The sequence below is a fragment of the Neolamprologus multifasciatus genome, chromosome 12, assembly GCF_963576455.1.
Source record: "Neolamprologus multifasciatus chromosome 12, fNeoMul1.2, whole genome shotgun sequence".
In the NCBI taxonomy this organism is placed as follows: Eukaryota; Metazoa; Chordata; class Actinopteri; order Cichliformes; family Cichlidae; genus Neolamprologus; species Neolamprologus multifasciatus.
Window position 1 is genome coordinate 1,017,160 of NC_140450.1, and position 18,510 is coordinate 1,035,669.

An 18,510-nucleotide genomic window follows, 5' to 3' on the forward strand; every position below is an offset into this window, starting at 1 on the left:
ACTCAGGAGAGTTTTCTCCAAGCACGACATCCCGGTGCATTTCAGACCCAGCAACACACTCAGACAAAAACTGGTTCACCCGAAAGACAAAACGCCAAAACACAGACTCAACAATGTGGTGTTTGCTGTACAGCAGCGAGGAATGCCCAGACCTCTACATTGGAGAGACCAAACAGCCACTTCACAAGCGCATGGCACAACACAGAAGAGCCACCTCCACAGGACAAGACTCAGTCCATCTGCATCTAAAGGTCAAAGGTCACTCTTTTGAGGATGCCAATGTTCACATTTTGGACAGAGAGGACAGATGGTTTGAAAGAGGAGTGAAAGAAGCATCTATGTCCACTGTGAGCGACCATCTTTGAACAGAGGCGGTGGTTTACGACACCAACTCTCTGCCATCTATAATCCAGTTTTGAGTTCCCTCCCCAGACGCCTTAACGCCCACTCACATCCTGGGTCATCTGACCTCAGGAATTCGCATGATAAGGTGGGGCCAGGTTTCACAATGAACTCACCCGAAACTCTGGCTGATTGGGACCCACACCCAGTTCCACACCTTGGCTCAGGCGATTAGAGGATCATCAGGGGGTCCTTTTGTCACTCTGTGGGGGGAAACTCCCACTAGGTTTATATCTGGGACTCTCCACCATTTGACCTTAGAACTGAAGAAGCTTCTCGGATGAAGGTGAAACGTCTTCAAGCAACTTAAAGAAGTCCAGACGCTTTTCTTTGCAAGCTCCTTTGACTACAATGACCTGGATGACTGAGAACCTTCACAGACATACTAGTACTGTTGTGGCGCGCATTCGCGCCGTAATTCAAGGTCTGTCCACACGGTGTCAGTGCTGTGCTAAGTCCACACGCTGGTTAAATCCCCGGATGTTATTGTGGCTAGCTCCTTTAGCAAATCGGCTAGCCGCTGCGACGCCGCAGTATTCTGCCGCTACGCTCTGCCGCATCGGGGACTTTTGATCCTTTTCACTCCCCCGGCCGATAGACCCGTGTTTTTAACGTTGGTATCTTAACATCGGTCATTTATCATGATAGAAGTTGATTAAACAGGTCGTTGTTTTAAACTGTTGCGGTGATTTTTTTTCCAACCGGTCCGGTGGGTTAACAATACGAAGAGCTAAAGGCTAAATTAGCAGCTAGCGTAGAGACACAGGCCCGCTTGTTTCTTCAGGTAGCTAACACAGCTAGCTTAGCGAGCTACCGCGGCTGTCATGGAAGACAAATCCTTCACTAAAGAGTTAGACCAATGGATCGAACAGCTAAACGAGTGCAAGCAGCTATCGGAAAACCAAGTCCGGACGCTCTGTGAGAAGGTAAGTTCCAAAGTTTTTGACATGATTTCCCGGCAGGCCTGGCTCAGTCCAGCGCGGCCTGTGTTGCGAAAGTGGCTCTGGCTAATTTCCGGAATAAAGGAGCGACGAGGCGGCTGTTTGCGCCCAATTTTCCTCCGCATTCTGAGTCAGAATTCCCTTTCAGGTGTGATATATATGTGTGTATTTCTATTAAATAATCCCCACTGTGAACGGTTGTCCGACTATCGTCGACTCATTACACACGGGCCGAAAAATCGCATCTCTAGCCCAGTGCCAAGAAATAGACGCAGCCCATTTTACTGCCCGGTTATTACCTGCGCTGCTTTTTGCGCACAGGCCGGGATTCAGCCTGATTCAGCCATTCACTGTACGGGGCTTTATTCTTATTTCTCTGTTAAGGCTAATCATCTGTTAATGTGTGTCGCGATTGATCGATTAGTACCGCGCCCTTAATGTATTGATCAACCATTTGATTGCATAAACGGCAGGTTGGTTGCACCATTAAAACTGAGCCGTTTGTTCAGCCGTGTGGCGGCTCTCGTCCTCTGTCGAAGCGATTAAACCCGAAATATTCCTCGTTGCATACTTTTAGAAGTGTGCGTTGACTAAATGATCTGATCTGAAGACATTTCTATTACAGCAGCGATGTTCAGAGAAAATACCCATCAAACTGAAAATCCACGTCCGAGACAGCAGAGCGTAAAATGTCTGTAACCTGATTTATTATGCTCTCTGCATGAAGATGAATCCATTGTTGGTGCCATTTAACATCTAAATGAGGGCTGAAACCGTCTGTACTAATCAGTCATTTATTTATTTCTAGCTAATCAGAGTCAGAGATGGTTTAGATGTTAAAAAATGAATAAATAAATAAATAAAGAGACTCATAGTACAGGTTCTGGTGTCCCCGTTTTGTCTTCTTAGATTTTCAGTATAATAAAAAGATGAAAGTCTCAAAGTAAAAACTGGATAAACATTGCGTGAAATTTTGAAGGACAGAAGAATATAATGGAGGTATGATGAACATGGCACAGACCGGCTCATATCTGATTGATCTCCATTAGGAGATTATTGCAGTAATCTGAGGGGAAATGAAAGTATCCAGGTGGTATTGGTCAGATGGGTGAGGAGGTTTGAGCGCAGCCAGGTTCTGCCAGCTGACTTCATATGAACTAATCAATTACTGAGGGGGCTCTTATTACAGTTAATAACAGTAACATTCATGAGATGAATGAAGTTTGGCCTGTTGTAGCTACATGCTGTCATCTTTCAGCTATGAGTGAAGCTGAAGGGATGTAAAAAGTACTGATAAGTCTTTATTTTGCTCTTCCTACACATTGTTGTTTGCAGTAAATTTGATTAAAAACCAGCAACATGTTTATGGACTTTTTCCTTAGGTGGGTACATTTTTAAAGGTTATTGATTTTATATTTCCACGTATTTAAGCTGTTGCATTATTCATTGCAGCAAGTTTTTCCTGCTCTAAATGAGCCTCACACAGCGAGTCCACGTGTAGCTGATGACTCAGTGTTGATGAGTTTACTGTGCTTAACAAAGGGCTGTGTGAGGTTTGGATATTTCTGACATTTTGACTAACAAAGATGGCGTTATTTCGAATAGAGGGAACTATAACCTGCTGTTCTGAAGGGTTCTGGTTGGAGGACACTGTTGGTACAGCATAAAAAAGATATTTAGCATTTTGCCCGGTTAGCTGTTTCCAGTTTCCAGTAAAATAAATTAATAATACTTGACTTTATCAGTAAGAGAATTAAAAAAAAACGACAGCTTAAATGTCACATGTGTATGACGTGTTTAGCTGGTCAAAAATGAGGCAGTCCCAGTCCTACCTGTGTAACCTGTGAATTCTGATGGGAAGCAGGGAAGTTCAGCTGCTGAGTGATTGATGGTTAAAACTCTAAAATAAGATCAACTTTATTTTGTCACTAATTTAAAAGAGCTGTGGGGGTGAGGAGAGCAGGTTTCCAAACAGTACAGTGCCCTCTGAGGTCATGTGCGGTGTGTGTGTGACTCTGGGCACGTAGGAGTTTGATTTCACCTCCTGTCAGCTCCTCACATGATTCCCCCCCCCCCCCCCCCCCCCCACTGTTTGAACTGGGATTCCTTAAAAAAAAACAAACAAACCCAAAGACACTCATTAAATCTGTTTCCTCTACAGGCCAAGGAGATCCTGACCAAGGAGTCCAACGTTCAGGAGGTGAGTTTTCCGAACTCATTATTGATTATTCATGGAAAAATGAAAGTCACGAGGAAAAAGAAAAGCAGAGGATAAAACCAGAGCTAATATCAAACGATTAGATTCTAATCCAAGTCAGCCGTTTATGGGTCATCAGTCCTTTATGTGTTTCAGAGTGAAGATGTGACTCGGGTGGAGCGGAGCTCAGGTTAACATTTTACATGCATCCGTAGTTCTGTGTTAACCTGAGCTGCACTGTCACAGAGCCACGGTACCTTTGACAATATTTGAAGTAGGTCCAGCCCAGGGAGCCTTCTAGATAGTGGAGTTGTAAACTGTGACAGGCTCCTTTCTCCTCATAAACACCTCCAGGCTGCTCTTAAACCCCCCCCCCCAATAAAAGCAGCATGAAGAAACACGCTGTGAAATGATGGACAGTTTCCAGGTCCCAGGTATCAGCACGTGTAGGTGAGCGCCAGCCTGTTTTTAAATGAGCTCTCCACCTGCTGATGGTGTTTCTGCAGGGCACAGGTGAAGAAAGGTTCCTGTTTGTCCAAATTCTTTCTTTCATTTGTATCAAAGTGTGGAAAAGATTTGAGGAACAGATTTCAGTGTGCGGTTTGTTCCCTGTGGGGTGTTTGAGCAATCTCACACCCTGTTTACACGGCCTACAGCTGAGGCGTGGGCTCGCACACATGCCCACCGCCATGTTTTTATGGAAACGGTTTTCCCTCAAAAGCACAAAACTGATCCAAACATCCAGCCGTCGGTGAGCGTCCTATTTACAGCCGCTCCTGTCAGCTGCTTGTTACTGATTCACCTGCAGTGAGGAAGGTGGAAGTGATTTGAGGAAATTGTTCCTCGTGTGTGTTCGGACTTAAAGAACTTTAATTGATCATATTGACTTCCTGTCAACAGAGCAGTTGCCAGATCGGATCAGATTTGTCTTTTGTTTTAATGCAGTTCTTAAACATTTTTTGGTGCCTTCATTTTTTATTATTTATAAACAATAACAAAAATGAGGATTTCTGTCAGCAGCTTAGAACCTCTTTAAACCCTGAAGTAAGCAAACGCTGACATTCTGAAGTAGTGGGTTCTTTGAGACTCAGGTGTGCTAAAAGGAACGAGTGAAAGTTACGTTTACTGTGTGTGAACACATGAAAGGGCCTGATTGATGGTGAAGAGGTAAAACTGATCCCTTTGACGTTTGGAGAAACAACCTGAAGGAAAACGCAGTCGAGAGAAATGACAGTGAAAGCTGCCTGACGACATCAGGTGTGCCGAGGTGTCGGCAGCTTTCAGTGAAACCTCCTCCTCTAAAAGGAAGCTGGATCTGAACCAGAGTGTCTGATAAGACCAGTTATGATCCAGTGAGCTTATCCTGAAGAGAGCTTGATGCTGTTACAGGTGACGTGAAGACGTTTCCCTCGCAGGTGTGTTGAAACCTTACGTCACTCGGTGTTGTGCCTTGGCAGTAATTGGTGCGCTCAGTGTGATGTTGCACAAACATGCCAGTGTACTCAGCACGGTGAGGCTAACGTTAGCAGTGCTAGCACCTGCAGCCATCATGTGCATGATGTGGGCCCGTTGGTCCCGTGGTTTTATGTTAGTGTGCCAGGAAACTAGAGCCCAACACATGCAGGAGTTTTAACACCAGTGTGGATATTTAGTGATATTCCAACAGATCAGCTGGGAATGTTTTTTTTTTCTTTCAGAAACAAAACAAATGGATGTCTCTAACATCTTTTTTGTTTCTTATTGACATGATTATATACTGACGCTGATATTGGCCCACCGATAAACTGTGCTAGCTTTACAGGAAACTGTGGTTGTAGATTAATGAAATACTGCTCAGTTTAACCACAGAGTAGTTATGTAACTGTCGAGTGCAGCAGCTGTTAAACATCTAATTGATGAGTCGCACACATTCCTGGTAAATAGTGAGCACAGGTGAGTCACCTGAAGGTCCAACAGTGTTACACCGATGATCATTTTCATCGTCTTTGTTGCTGATCTGATTCCTGCAGGTTTGATGTATTTGTGTCCAAAAGGCTAACAAACAGTAAAAACTAGAACTGACTAGAGTATATCAGCCTGTTGTCATGGATACCCAGTTCAACCTGGTTGAGATCAAATTTCTGATTCAAAGATCAGGTCAGTGCATCCCAAATAAAACCCAGCATTAAATATTCACGTACTGTCGCTCAGGTGTGTGTGTGTGTGTCTGTGTCTGTGTGTGTGTGTGTCTGTGTGTGTGTGTGTGTGTGTGTGTGTGTGTGTGTCTGTGTGTTCATTTGTTATCAGCCTAAATATTGACGTTCCTCTGCTGCAGACACAAACATGAGTCATGTCAACATAAAAGCCAGGTTGTTCAGGGTTAAAGAAAATCCCTGACTTTTCCTTCAGCTTTGTATCCTAATAAAAATGTAATTTATTTAATATGACCCAGCAGTTGGATCCTATTTGATCATCAGTCATCGGGGCCAGTATCTAAGAACTATATTTGTGCTTTTATCTAAAATCAGGCCTTGGAGTGGATGTTAGAGCAGGAAGATAAAAACAAAAAACGCTGGCTTCCTTTTGGCTTGGTGTAAAAAAACAAAACAAATGAGCTTCGTTGAACAGTTTCTGTGGTGCTGACCATGTGTTTGTCCCCTCAGGTGCGATGCCCGGTGACGGTGTGCGGCGATGTCCACGGTCAGTTCCACGACCTGATGGAGCTCTTTAAGATCGGAGGAAAGTCTCCCGACACCAACTACCTGTTCATGGGGGACTACGTCGACAGAGGCTACTACTCTGTGGAGACGGTCACGCTGCTCGTCACGTTAAAGGTAAACCTCTGTGTTTCTGTGTGGCGTTCACATCTGCTGCGTGGAAGCGCTCTGATGTCAGCTGATGTTCTCTGATTTTACTTCCTGTTAGGATCACAGCGCTCTCGGTGGCCACAGGCTGACAGACTGTTTGTTTGTTTTGATAAGAAGCAGACTGAACTTGTTTGTCAGTCTGAAAGCTTCCAAAAATCATCTGCAGTTCGTCTGAACTTCAAACAAACAGATCAACATCAGCTCAGCTGAGCAGACGTTTAATCTGAGGACTGATGGTTCTGTAAAGTTTTAGAGCATCATAAACACGTTTTATAAAAACATGAATTGGTGGCATGTGAGGGGAAATCAGCTGACTGAGGGGATGGCCAATGTTTCTGCTGCACACAGAGGAGCAGTCGGCGGATAAATGTGGTCTGAACAGAAGCAACCACATGATGTGAAAATGATGTGAACTAGTTTGACTCTGACTGTGTTCACAGTACAACTGCAGCGTGTAAATCTCAAGGAAACTGATAGACTTTAATGACCTTTTTTTGTTTTCTAACCACAACACGTGTCAGACCTCGACTCTGACGTGTGATTCTGTTAGATATCAGGTTTGTTGCAGGATTCACAGGCTGTGAGCTTTGAGTTTACAGAAACATGGTTGTTCACAGGAACACACCGGCGTGATCGGCCCTTCAGACAAAGTTATTTATTCTTAAAGTTTAGTGTAATGTAGTTAAAATGATACACAGACAAATAAAAATGATGCAAAGAAACTTTATTTAGAAAATTGCATCACTGTGGTTATTGTTGTACTTGCATGTTTCACACACGTTTACCTGGTTGTTATAATTTTTTTTAACCTGTTTGAGAGAACAGCGCTGCTGCTTTAGTAGTTTACAACTTCTTTGCTTTTATTTTGAAAGTATAGTTAATGCCATCCAGCTAGCTTCCTGTCTCAAAGGTTCTTCCGGTATGTCTCGTCCTGCCGTCAGACTCCTCCCCCGGTGGGGAGCGGTGGTCCTGTTTCTGTTCTAGAGGCTGCCAGCAGAGTCACACTTTTGTCTGAGTGCTTCTTCTTTCCCGTCTTGGTATCACAGCGTGATGGTTTCCTTTAGCTAATCGTTTCTATTTTACATCATGAAGTCTGACTGAACAGTCATTAAACATGTAGCTGAGTCAGCATGCTGCTCTCTGGCGGTCTGACCTGGGTTTAGATCGTCTTTAACGTTATTATGTATTTTTAAATTGTCGTTCAGGTTCGTTTCCAGGAGCGAATCACCATCCTGCGAGGGAACCACGAGTCTCGGCAGATCACACAGGTCTACGGCTTCTACGACGAGTGCCTGAGGAAGTACGGCAACGCTAACGTGTGGAAGTACTTCACAGACCTGTTCGACTACCTGCCGCTCACCGCGCTGGTCGACGGACAGGTAGGACGCGCCACGCCCTTTCATTGATCCCAGTTTCACTGTGATGTTTTCATCTGATCAGACCTGCAGTTAGGATGGGAATCAATAAGAATTTAGTTATTCAGATTCCATTATTAATATTACTTATCGATTTGATTCCTTATTAATTCTCTTATTGATTCTCGTTGGCTCTGCTTTGAGAGTGGCCACCGTCACTGAGCAGCATATCAGTTCATGCAGTTCCTGTTTGTTGTGATCAGTGTTGGGTCAATACTCAAAGTCAAGTAAAAACGTTAGTTTCTGTGCTACCAAAGTTCCCCGGCTTTCATTCAGAATGTGTTTCTGGTCAGCACCGACACTTAAACATTATAAATGTCTTCAAGCTCACACTGAGGCCTGTGGGGCACAATCAGCCACGGAGACAGTACACACAGTTATGTGTGTTTGTATATGAATATTTCATACTTTAAGGCTGCCTGTTTATCTAAGGCAGATGAACAAAGTACATTGGAATTGTACATAATAATATCACAGATGATAAATTCAATAGATTTTAAGTAGATGTTTGTGCGTTCTTAAAGTCTTATATGTTGAATTGAACTATGTGATGTGTTCAAAGCCTCCCAGTCAGTGCTGTTCTCCGTGCCTGTCTGACATGATGTTATTAGCACAAACACTTTAAAGGTGACGTTTAGGACTTCAGCAATAATACAAACAGCAACGTAGTTAGCAAAAAACAGTTTTATTGGGAATTAACTTAAAAAACAAACAAACCTAGTCTCCTATTTTTTGTCACACAGGAAAGAAGCATCAATATCTGATGAGAAGACTCATTTCTTTTCTTTTTTTTTTTTTTTTTTTTTTAAGAACATCTCTAACAAGTTGATTTGTTCACATTTTCACATCTTAATTTTTAAGTGAAATGTGCATGTTGAGTTCACACGATGTGTATAAGTTTTTTTTTTTTTTTTGCAGTATTTTTGTGTGGTGCGTTTTTCTGTCTTAACGAAAGGGGAACAAAGGTGTTTAAGTTCACCCAGGATGATTTGTTTTCATTTTCACATGGTCTTACTGAGGTGATGCGAACTGAAACAGGCATTCTTTGTGTTGGGCGGTGGGGGGGGGGTGCTGAAAAGGCTTGAAAAGGGACCTTGAAAGTGCTTGAATTTGACCCTGAAATAGGCGTATGAACCCTGACACGGAGTCACAGTTACTGTTTAACATTATAAACCTGAGGCTACAGCTGCATACACCAACACAGATCCCTGTGCTGATGAGGACACGCGATCGTTCTTAGTGTTTAGGTATGAGGTATGAGCAGAGCTGAAACCAGCAGAGAGACTGTAAAGTGGTTGCCATGGGGATTCTACTTCAGCCTGGCTGGTCACTTTGTCGCAGCGCGGTGTGGTGTTGGGATTCACTCAGCTTTAGCGTCACTCTGGGCTCTTGGCTAGCTTAGCATTAGCATGCTGTCTGACTAGCTTAGCATTAGCATGCTGTCTGACTAGCTTAGCATTAGCATGCTGTCTGACTAGCTTAGCATTAGCATGCTGTTAAAGAGCGTGTGTTAACAGTATGATGCAGGCGCTTCTGTCCTGGAGGAGTCTCCATGTTATCATTGCGTCCACGCTGGAGACGGCGCCACTATTTTCCTCCTCCAACACGCAAACTGAAACCAGCTGATCGTAGCCAAGTGTGCAAGGATCTATAGGCAGGCAGACTAACAATTCAAGCACGTAGACTAGTAGAATTCCAAGAACCGGTTCTTCTACTATAAGAACCGGTTCTCGTATCCCATCCCTGCGTGTAAGGTTAAATCAGTGCTCCTTTTTTCAGGTATGACACTGTGTTTATTATCATGTTGGTTGGTAAACGTTTTGTAGCTGCATCACTGCCTCCTGCTGGTGATGCTGGCATGTTTTTAGCTGAGAGTAGAAATGGGAGAAACGACTATTTAAATGACTTCATGAAATCTCCTCACGTCGTGCTTTTTTAAAGGCTAGAATAAAAGATGAGTGCAGAGATCTGCTGTGAACTGTAGCTGATTAAAGAAACCTGAACACATGAAAGAATGATGATCATATTGTTTTTGGCAAACGTGGCAAATCTTTTTCTTGAGCATGAATCTGACATTAAAAACGGTCAGCATAGATCATGATTCTGATTTTTAATCGCCTGTTTCTCGTGTCTGCGGTCTGTCCGCCTCTTAAACATTTACCCTATTGTCTGTTTTTCAGCCACATCCTGTCAGTTTTATTTGGGTTTTTCTTTCTTCATGAGTGAATATTTGAGCGTCCACACACTCCCGCCTGAGTTTAAAGCTGAATAAAGATATTTTTAACTGTTTGTTGGTGAATCTGTTCGTTAATTATTTAACTGGAGGTTTTGTTGTTCTTTGTTTCAGATCTTCTGTCTCCACGGAGGCTTGTCTCCTTCCATAGACACTCTGGATCACATACGAGCTCTGGACCGCCTGCAAGAAGTTCCACATGAGGTAGGTACACACACTCCTCGTGCCTATGGTACGACAGCTTTTCTCCGTGCAAAAGCCCGTCGGTTGTTTGAGAGACGGCCTCTGTGGAGCTTTTATTTTCACACTGATCCACGTTTGGCACCACATGGTGATAAATAGGCAGAACAAACGCGTCGGTCGGCTCGATGCTGACACTCATTCGTGAGCTGCAGAGGAGCCAGAGCCGAGGCTTAGACCTGATTGTGTCATTAAAAACTACAGACACAGCTCATCTGTTCACACGTAGTAATTTTACTGCTTTATGTACAAAATTGTCACCAAAGCAAGAACAGGAGAGCAGTTTATTAAAGAAATCAGTGCTCTGCAAAGCTCTGCAACACCACTCAAACCTTCAATAACGTCTGTTGTCCATCATGAGTTTCTGCGTACAGTGCAGTTACGATCTGTGCTTCTAGTTTAAACTCGAAGCGTCATTTATCAGGTTTATATTTTGCTGTTTGCTTCTGTTTCAGGGCCCGATGTGTGACCTGCTGTGGTCGGACCCCGATGACCGCGGTGGGTGGGGGATCTCTCCCCGAGGTGCCGGCTACACCTTCGGTCAGGACATCTCTGAAACCTTCAATCATGCCAACGGACTCACTCTGGTGTCTCGCGCCCATCAGCTGGTCATGGAGGTAAAACGATGACTTTTGGACGCTTTTTCACAGCACGGTGTCACTTTTATGTGAAAATATTGTGCTGTTTAACCAAAGAATGAGTTTGAATATTTGTTTATACCAAATCTCCTCGGGGGTTCACTTTAAAAAAACAAACAAATCTGGCTTTTCAGGTAAAAGAAGGAAATCCAACCTGTTAGCAGCCTGTTTATACGCAGAGATGATGATTCAGATTAGAAAGAAAAAAACAAAACACTTTATTGTGGGTCAGGTGACCTCGTTATCCTGGTCAGGTGACCTGTTTGTCCTCTGATGTCATGATGATGAGCTTCAGAAACCCACGCTGCTGCAGGTTTGTCGTGATGAACCCCGCAGACCGGCGCTCACATGTCCTGTTATTTTTATGTTAAACCTGGCACACGTGTTCACACAGCCAGTGGACTGAAGGGTCCTATAAAAATCCTCTGGTTCCCATGGCAACAACATGAAGTTGGAGCAGGCTCCTCATCTCCTCTCTGGTGTCCCAGTTTCACTCCCACGGAGGTTCAGTTCACTGTTCAGAAGATTCGCCAAGCAGCTGCACGAACTTCATCTGCAGCTGAAGGAAAGCGCCGATCACAGGCGGCCGAGGACGCGCCGCGCCCACAGATGAACCCTCCGCTCGTCCCAACAGAGCGGTCACCCTCGCTGGTTCCATCAGAGCAGGTTGAGCTGAGAGTTCCTGGTTTGACCGTTATTCTCACTGGAAATGTTAAAAGTTCTCGTCAGTTTTCCTGAACTGATCTGCGAGAGCTGTTCCTGTTGATGTTGGCACGCCATTCAGTTCACGGTTAACTTGACAATTTCATGTGTCTGAAGTGAAATACGACTTTGTAGTCCTTTTTTTTTTTTTTTTTTTTTTTCTCACAGACGATTTTGTCCTTCAGAGTAAAATATCTCTGCTTCTCTGTGCTGATTGGTCGGTTAAAGACTGGCTGATTCTCACTCAAAAACATTTCACGACCGCAGCGGTGAAATGTCAAAAACAAAGAAATGAAACTTGTTCTTGAGCCCATGGAGCCCATTTTTTTTTTTTTTTTTTTTTTACCTTGTAAAGCACTTTGTGATCTTTTATCTAGAAATGTGCTATATAAATAAAATTTTACTTACTTACTTACTTACATGGAACCCTGCTCGTTCAGCTCAGTAGCGCCCCCTGTTGATCAGAGGTGTCCCAGTGTAACTGACATGTTTGTTCCTGCAGGGCTACAACTGGGGCCATGACAAGAACGTGGTGACCATCTTCAGTGCTCCAAACTACTGCTACCGCTGTGGAAACCAGGCGGCCATCATGGAACTGGACGACACTCTGAAATATTCTTTGTAAGTACGAAGAATGTGTTCACATCATATGAGAGGCCGAACGGTGCTGAGGTTAAATATGAATAGATCCATGTAAAATACATGAAGTGAGCCGTGTGGGGACACTGAGGGTTGGACACACTAAACATCACGAATCCCCAGATTCCTTTTTTAATGTTTCTCTTCTTTCATATAAGTTTAGCATGAACACTCAGACTGTGCTTCTGCGCAACGTTGAGTCAGAAACATCAGAGCACACATTCAGTTTCATTCATGGACACACTGACAGCTGCCAGCAGGGGGCGACTCCTGAAGGTTGACACGAGCTGAGCTCAGTAAACTCACCTGATGAGTTTTTGGTCTGAATAAAAAGTTGTTATTCTGGAAGTTTTGGTCCTGTTACAGTTGAAACATCCAGAAAGGGGGAGGCCTTAGGGGCGGGGCTTCATTGTGACAGACAAGCAGCTCCACGGCTCGCTCCTTAACATCTGATTTTAAAACGCCAGGTCAAGGCTTTACATCACTCTGACCATCTTTTATGTACAGTCTAGGACTCTCATCCACTAAAATTACATGACTGTCTGTGTTACCATGGATACAGAAGCTAAGGTTTAACTGATCTAACCTCACTCGACTTAAAGGAAGTCATCACTAACAAGGTTTCTTTTGTCTCCTCAGCCTTCAGTTTGACCCCGCCCCTCGCCGCGGTGAGCCCCATGTGACCAGACGCACTCCTGACTACTTCCTGTGAATGTCCGAAGCATCCCCGTCCATCATCCACGAAGCTCCACCCACCCCTCCCCACCCCACCTCCCCCCCAGTCATTTTGGATGGAAAGACCATTCTAATCCTTCTTCTGATAATGATGATGATGATGAATAGAGACAAACGATTGGCTGAATCCAGATTTTAAAGAGGGCGCCCCCTACAGTCGTGTTTTCAGTATGCTGTCTTTAATGCTGTGCTGCAGAAACATGTAAACTCTGATCTGTTCTTCTTTTTGTTTCTCACATGTTTGAAATCGAGAGAATAAAACTACCAACGTGGACCAAATGTGCCATAATTCTGCTCCTTTACCACATGTACAACGCAAACGCAGGCTTCCTCCTTCTTCCTCTTCTGTTTCCTTTCTCTTTTTTTAAAGACCACAGCACTAAAACAGACCTGACGTCATCGCCAACACCACACGTCTCCTGGCATACCTGCTTTTTTTTTTTTTCTGTTGCGAAATAATTTTAAAAACTGATTTAAGTTTGCTTCTAGTAGTACAGCTGTGAGTTTTAGCTGTCCGGGCTGCAGCCGGTGGTCATCTCAGCAAGTATATTACTGTAATTTGAATAAAGACAACAGACGTATGAAATAAAATGTCCTATTGATGAACTTCCTCTGTGAGTCGACCTCGTTCTTCTTCTGCTTTACCTGGAGGTTCAAACTTTGTCCTGCAGTTCTGTTGTTCTGAGCGTGCTCAGAACACATGTTCAGCTTAAGCCCAGCGGTGGGCAACTCCAGCCCTCGAGGGTCTGTGTCCTGCAGGTTTTAGGTCTCACCCTGGGCCAACACACCTGAATTAAATGATTCATTACCAGGCCTCTGGAGGTGATTTAGCCATTTAAATCAGCTGTGTTGGATCAAGGACACATCTAAAACCTGCAGGACACCGGCCCTCGAGGCCTGGAGTTTGACACCTGTGCTCTAAGGTCAAGTCTGAGAATGCTGGCAGGAAATGTATATATTTTTTATTTACATATTTTAATGCAGAGATTCAGAAGGAAATCTGAAATGTTTAAAAGTGTTAAATGAGACTACTTTGTACTTTGCAAGATGTTTTTATTTGTTTTGATGAAAGACTAACATCACAGTGCTGAGCAGCCTGTAGCTTCACACCTGCATCTACTGCTGGAAACTATAACCGGAGCTCGCCGGCAAGTATGAGTGAGTAAAGTGAATCACAGCTGTTCTGAAATCAGGCGATGAACATGAACTGGCTGATGTGTGTTGTAGAAATCAGCAGGAACTTTTTCTTTAAATGATTTCTGAAGAGCGAGTTTTACAACCGAGAATTAGAAAAAGCCTTAAAGACAAATTTGATAGTGATCATTTATTTTTGAATTTATGGTAAAAGTTTAAAAAGTTTTTTCCACTTTTTGCTATTTTTATGCAACTGAACAACCATCGTTTCTCCATCTTTTGCAGGAAAATGCGAATAGATACATGGAAATGCTGTGAGCTGCGGAGCTCACAGCACAAACTTCTCCGGGCTTCCTGAAGCTCTTCTTTGGATGTTTCTGCCTTTGTGGATGATGAGCAGATGTTTCCAGATGTTACTGTTTATGATATCAAACTTTGATGAAAATCAACGACTGTAAAAAAGACACGTTTTCAACTGAAAATGACTTCCACGTCAGCGTTACATCAAATATCGCGAGAGTTGGAGCGATATTTGCTCGTCCATGTTAGCTTCCTGGAGTGGTTCGCGGCTGTTTGATGGAGGCGCGCGGGTCTGAGGTGTGGAGGTGGGCTAGAGTCATCACCTGTCAGCTCGGAGAGGCCCGCCGGTAAATACCGGCTCTGCTCACCGGTCAGCCCGGTAGCTAACGTGAGCTAGCAGCAGAGGCTAAAAACATTAGCCCCCGGTGCTCGAGGGAAGTTTGGTACCTGAGCGCGAGCTGAGCCCGAGTTTACTTTAAAGCCGCAAAGTTCAAAGGTCACGGAGTCGGTAAAGATTTGTTTGAATGGGACATTTCGGTCGGGATGCTGTGTAGTGTGAACGCTTCTGTCAGCGTGTGTAGAAACGTGAACTGCGGAGCATGCGCAGTATAATTTCTGCTGAGCATTTTTAACAGTTAATCCATTCACCACTTGATGACGTTAACGGGCTGTCGGTCGAATGAAACGTGCTTCATGTCTGCCTGGACTGACGTCACACAGAGGAAGATGGTGAGGAGGAGGGTGTTGCAGCCGGTCCCTTGACCCCGTCCGCCTGTATGGAGGATGTAGTCCTGCACTATCAGCCTGGATCAGCTGATGAGCTCGGCTCGCTGTTGGAGACCACGCAGAAGCTCCTGGAGCCGTTCCCTCTCCGTGCTCCTCCGGCCTTCACGCCGTGGTTCCCCACGCTCACCGGAGACCGCCGTCTGCCCATCAGACCTGCGAGACCAGCTCCTGTCATCACGTGTTTGGATGATTCACCAGCAGCAGAGGTGAGACCCAGAGATGGTGACCCAGAAACCCACTGTGATCTCCACCCTGTGTCTCCTAACAACAGACCTGAGAAGCAGCCACACAAGGACAAAGATGGTGCCCTTGGCACCGGCTCGGAGGTCAGGCGGAGCAGGTGGAGCGTCTTCACGCAGAGAGGCGTCCTGCAGCAGAGCTCGCAGTCGCTGTCCAAACAGTTTCACCACGCCGTCTCCGTCCACGGGCTCCACCTCCGCCAGAGGGCCAAGTGGGTGATCGGTGAGCTGAACTGCGGAGCAGCGAGAGACATCGAGGAGGTCGGTGGAATGTTGTAGAAACTGTGAAGCTTTACAATGTTTTAAAATTTTGTTTGAAGGCTGATGAAGATGTTAAAAGTGAGGGAAAACCACAGACTGGAGCCAGACGTGAGACGGTGGAGTGCACACAGACACACACCTGCTAATCAGTGCTCAGTAACATTCACTCAAAATCCCAGAATGTCACTGAGTAAAACTCAGCCAGCCTTCCTGGGGTCAGTGCACTGACCTCACAGCAGCCATGTTATTGGTCACATGATGTCATTAAGCAAACAAACACATTGCAGAGGCCCAGTTCAGGTGAAGCTAGCAGACAGCTAGCAGCTAGATCCAGCTGTCAGTCAAAGAGGCCACGCCCCCAATTCAAATTCTTCATTGTCCCACAAGGGGAGATAAGTTTAGCAGCAGGGAACATAAAAGTAAACAAAACAATAATATAATATAATAAAATGTTTAAGTCTTACTAGAACAGGTCCGTTATTAAAGCGTCGTCCCCTCTACAGCTGTTGTGAAGGAGGAAATTATCCACAGAGACCAGTTTGTTTATCAGGCTGGAAACACACTGTGAAGTTTTAACATGGGAGTCTATGGGGACTGACTCACTGCTGCCCCTGCTGGGTGTTAGAGGAACTGCAGGAGGTTGATGTTTGTGTTTACAGGTGGTTTCGAGTAGAAGCGCAGGGCGATGTGTAACGAGAACTCCTCGACTCTTCCTCAGAGACGTTTCTTTAATGATGGCGGCGCCGTGACTTTACACTCGCTGTATTGGTTGTTGCGTGTGCTACTGTGACATCATTACAGCCTTGTGACCACTTCCTGGTGCCTGAGGTGCTGGACTCATTGCAGTCTTCCTCTGAACTTCAGGTGTTGCCTGGTAGAAATAAACGCTGCAGTGTGTGGGTGTAGATGAAGTTACAGTGGGAGCGGTCGCTTCCAGCAGCGTGTCCGTCTGAAACATCTGTGACATCACATCTGCTGCACCTGCGCTCACAGCACGCACGGGAAACTTCACACATGTACGAATGCTGGCGGCGGCGTCGATTGATAAATCGTCACGAGTCTGAGTACTTCTCTCCCATTCTTGCTGGTCAGACAGCTTCTAGGTGCATCACTGCCACCTTCAGCCATAACAATGCGTTACAAAAACAAGCAAACACAAACTTTAATAATCAGTGACTGTGGAATATTTAATCTGGACCATTCGTGGTAATCACCAGGTGTGAGTGTCACACACACGTTAAAGATTAGAACGAAGCCACAGAAATAAAACTTTATTTGCTCGTCAAAGTTAATAATTTGTTGTCTCTCAGAGAAAAATGACAAAGATTCGCAGCTTCCAGGTTTCCCACCGACGTCTCGCGATGACGAGTGTGTGAGTCAGACGTGCTTAGAAACTGCATCTCTGATCATCTTCACACTTTAACTGTTAAAGCGGGCACGAGGACTGTGAGTCTGCTGCTGGTTAAATGTTACCTGTGGACGGCGCCAGCGTGTGCGTGTTTCCTGCGTGCTGTGTCTGCTGATCCTTATCTGAGTGTCCGACCTTCACCTCGTTTCCACAGCTCGTCACATTTTAAATGTCCCACAGAAATAAGTCTGCTCAGCTGTTTGATGTCACACTGTTTACGTGGAGTTTGCTCCTCCTCCCCGCAGGTGTGGCGGACTCTGAGCCGCTCGGCGCGAACTTCCTGCCTGCCGTCGTGTAATGCCAACATCCAGCGCGAGCGCGGCGAGATCTGGGTGTTCTGCGACGTGCTGCACTCCGAGCAGGTGGGGCGCTTCCTGAAGGAGGAGCTGCGGCTGTCGGGGAGGATCGGCCTGTCGGTGCGCCGGCTAGGAAACGTCTTCAGCATGTAGAGCGCTCCCTGTTGCACTTGCTTGGGTTTCTGCAGACGTCGCAGCTTAGACGGAGGCTGCGGTGACATCGGGGGCGGCTTCGGTCTTATTCTTTGTCACTGTGGTTTAACCTGCAGCTCGGCCCGGCCGGCATCAGTGTCACAGTGTGAGTCCTGACAAACACCAGTCTGATAATAATCAGCACAATAAAAGTGATAAAAGGAAGCAACAGTGAAACGATCAGACCCACTCAGGGAGACGCGCTGTTACAGGAAGCTTTCTGCCATAGTTAACATTCTTGTTTTAGAGATGCAGACATAATCCAGCTGATGTTTATCAGCTGTTCACATCAGGTTGTAGCTGGAAACTGTTGATGAAGACGAAGAAGCTCCAAGAAAAACCAAGTTAACATTCTGCTCTGTCTTCAAATAAACCAGAGTCCATTAACAAAAACCTCACAGAGCACATTAAAAAGAACAGTTGGTGTTACAGAGTGCACGCTCAGAGCGAGGCTGTGTGTGAATGAAATATGCTCATCAAACAGCAAATCCACGCCGCCATTTATCCACTGTTCAGGCTTTCTCTGAAGTAAACAAGGTGAATATTCATCAAGTTTTCTGTCATACTGGCTTTATGAGCAGATCAAACCCAGTTTCCACCAGTAAGCCTGACCTGTGTGAAACAGTAATATGTGATCAGCTGTTGCAGCTGTGCACTGTTACCTCTCAGCGCTGCTCTGCGTCCACACAGGATGTAAAAATATATCTAAGTTAAGCTAAAGCTGTTTTTCCTCTTCATCAAATGCTTCAAGGGCAGAAATCATATTTTATTCAAATCTACTGAACTATTCATGAGCTGGGGGGAGGGGGGGGGTGTGCTCCAGTTGGATTGTGTGTTGTGTCTGTGTGTGTGTTTGTAAAGTGTTTTCATACTGATGTTTGTCATCCTTCTCTGATGCCAATAAAG

General features: G+C 45.0%; 2 protein-coding genes across 2 annotated transcripts; both read left to right on the plus strand.

The window, feature by feature from the left end:
• The first annotated feature begins 914 nt into the window (after window positions 1–914).
• Window positions 915–13,594, plus strand: LOC146506094 (serine/threonine-protein phosphatase 2A catalytic subunit beta isoform). The gene is made up of 8 exons (XM_085180048.1): window positions 915–1,328; window positions 3,505–3,543; window positions 6,183–6,353; window positions 7,592–7,765; window positions 10,149–10,238; window positions 10,730–10,891; window positions 12,117–12,235; window positions 12,893–13,594. Exons 1-8 carry the CDS (start codon window positions 1,227–1,229, stop codon window positions 12,963–12,965), a joined length of 930 nt encoding a protein of 309 aa, XP_085036174.1. The 5' UTR covers window positions 915–1,226; the 3' UTR covers window positions 12,966–13,594.
• A 108-nt stretch (window positions 13,595–13,702) lies between these two features.
• Window positions 13,703–18,070, plus strand: shld3 (shieldin complex subunit 3). Its single transcript, XM_085180060.1, has 3 exons — window positions 13,703–14,146; window positions 14,408–15,708; window positions 17,362–18,070. Exons 2-3 carry the CDS (start codon window positions 15,199–15,201, stop codon window positions 17,563–17,565), a joined length of 714 nt encoding a protein of 237 aa, XP_085036186.1. The 5' UTR covers window positions 13,703–14,146; window positions 14,408–15,198; the 3' UTR covers window positions 17,566–18,070.
• The last annotated feature ends 440 nt before the right edge of the window (window positions 18,071–18,510 follow it).

Excerpts from the sequence above, each read along its gene's own strand:
- LOC146506094 (XM_085180048.1), top strand. The coding sequence starts at position 1,227 with ATGGAAGACAAATCCTTCACTAAAGAGTTAGACCAATGGATCGAACAG. Across the intron at positions 1,329-3,504 it reads TCCGGACGCTCTGTGAGAAG|GCCAAGGAGATCCTGACCAA; the intron begins GTAAGTTCCAAA and ends TTTCCTCTACAG. Across the intron at positions 3,544-6,182 it reads AGGAGTCCAACGTTCAGGAG|GTGCGATGCCCGGTGACGGT; the intron begins GTGAGTTTTCCG and ends TTGTCCCCTCAG.
- shld3 (XM_085180060.1), top strand. The coding sequence starts at position 15,199 with ATGGAGGATGTAGTCCTGCACTATCAGCCTGGATCAGCTGATGAGCTC. Across the intron at positions 15,709-17,361 it reads CAGCGAGAGACATCGAGGAG|GTGTGGCGGACTCTGAGCCG; the intron begins GTCGGTGGAATG and ends TCCTCCCCGCAG.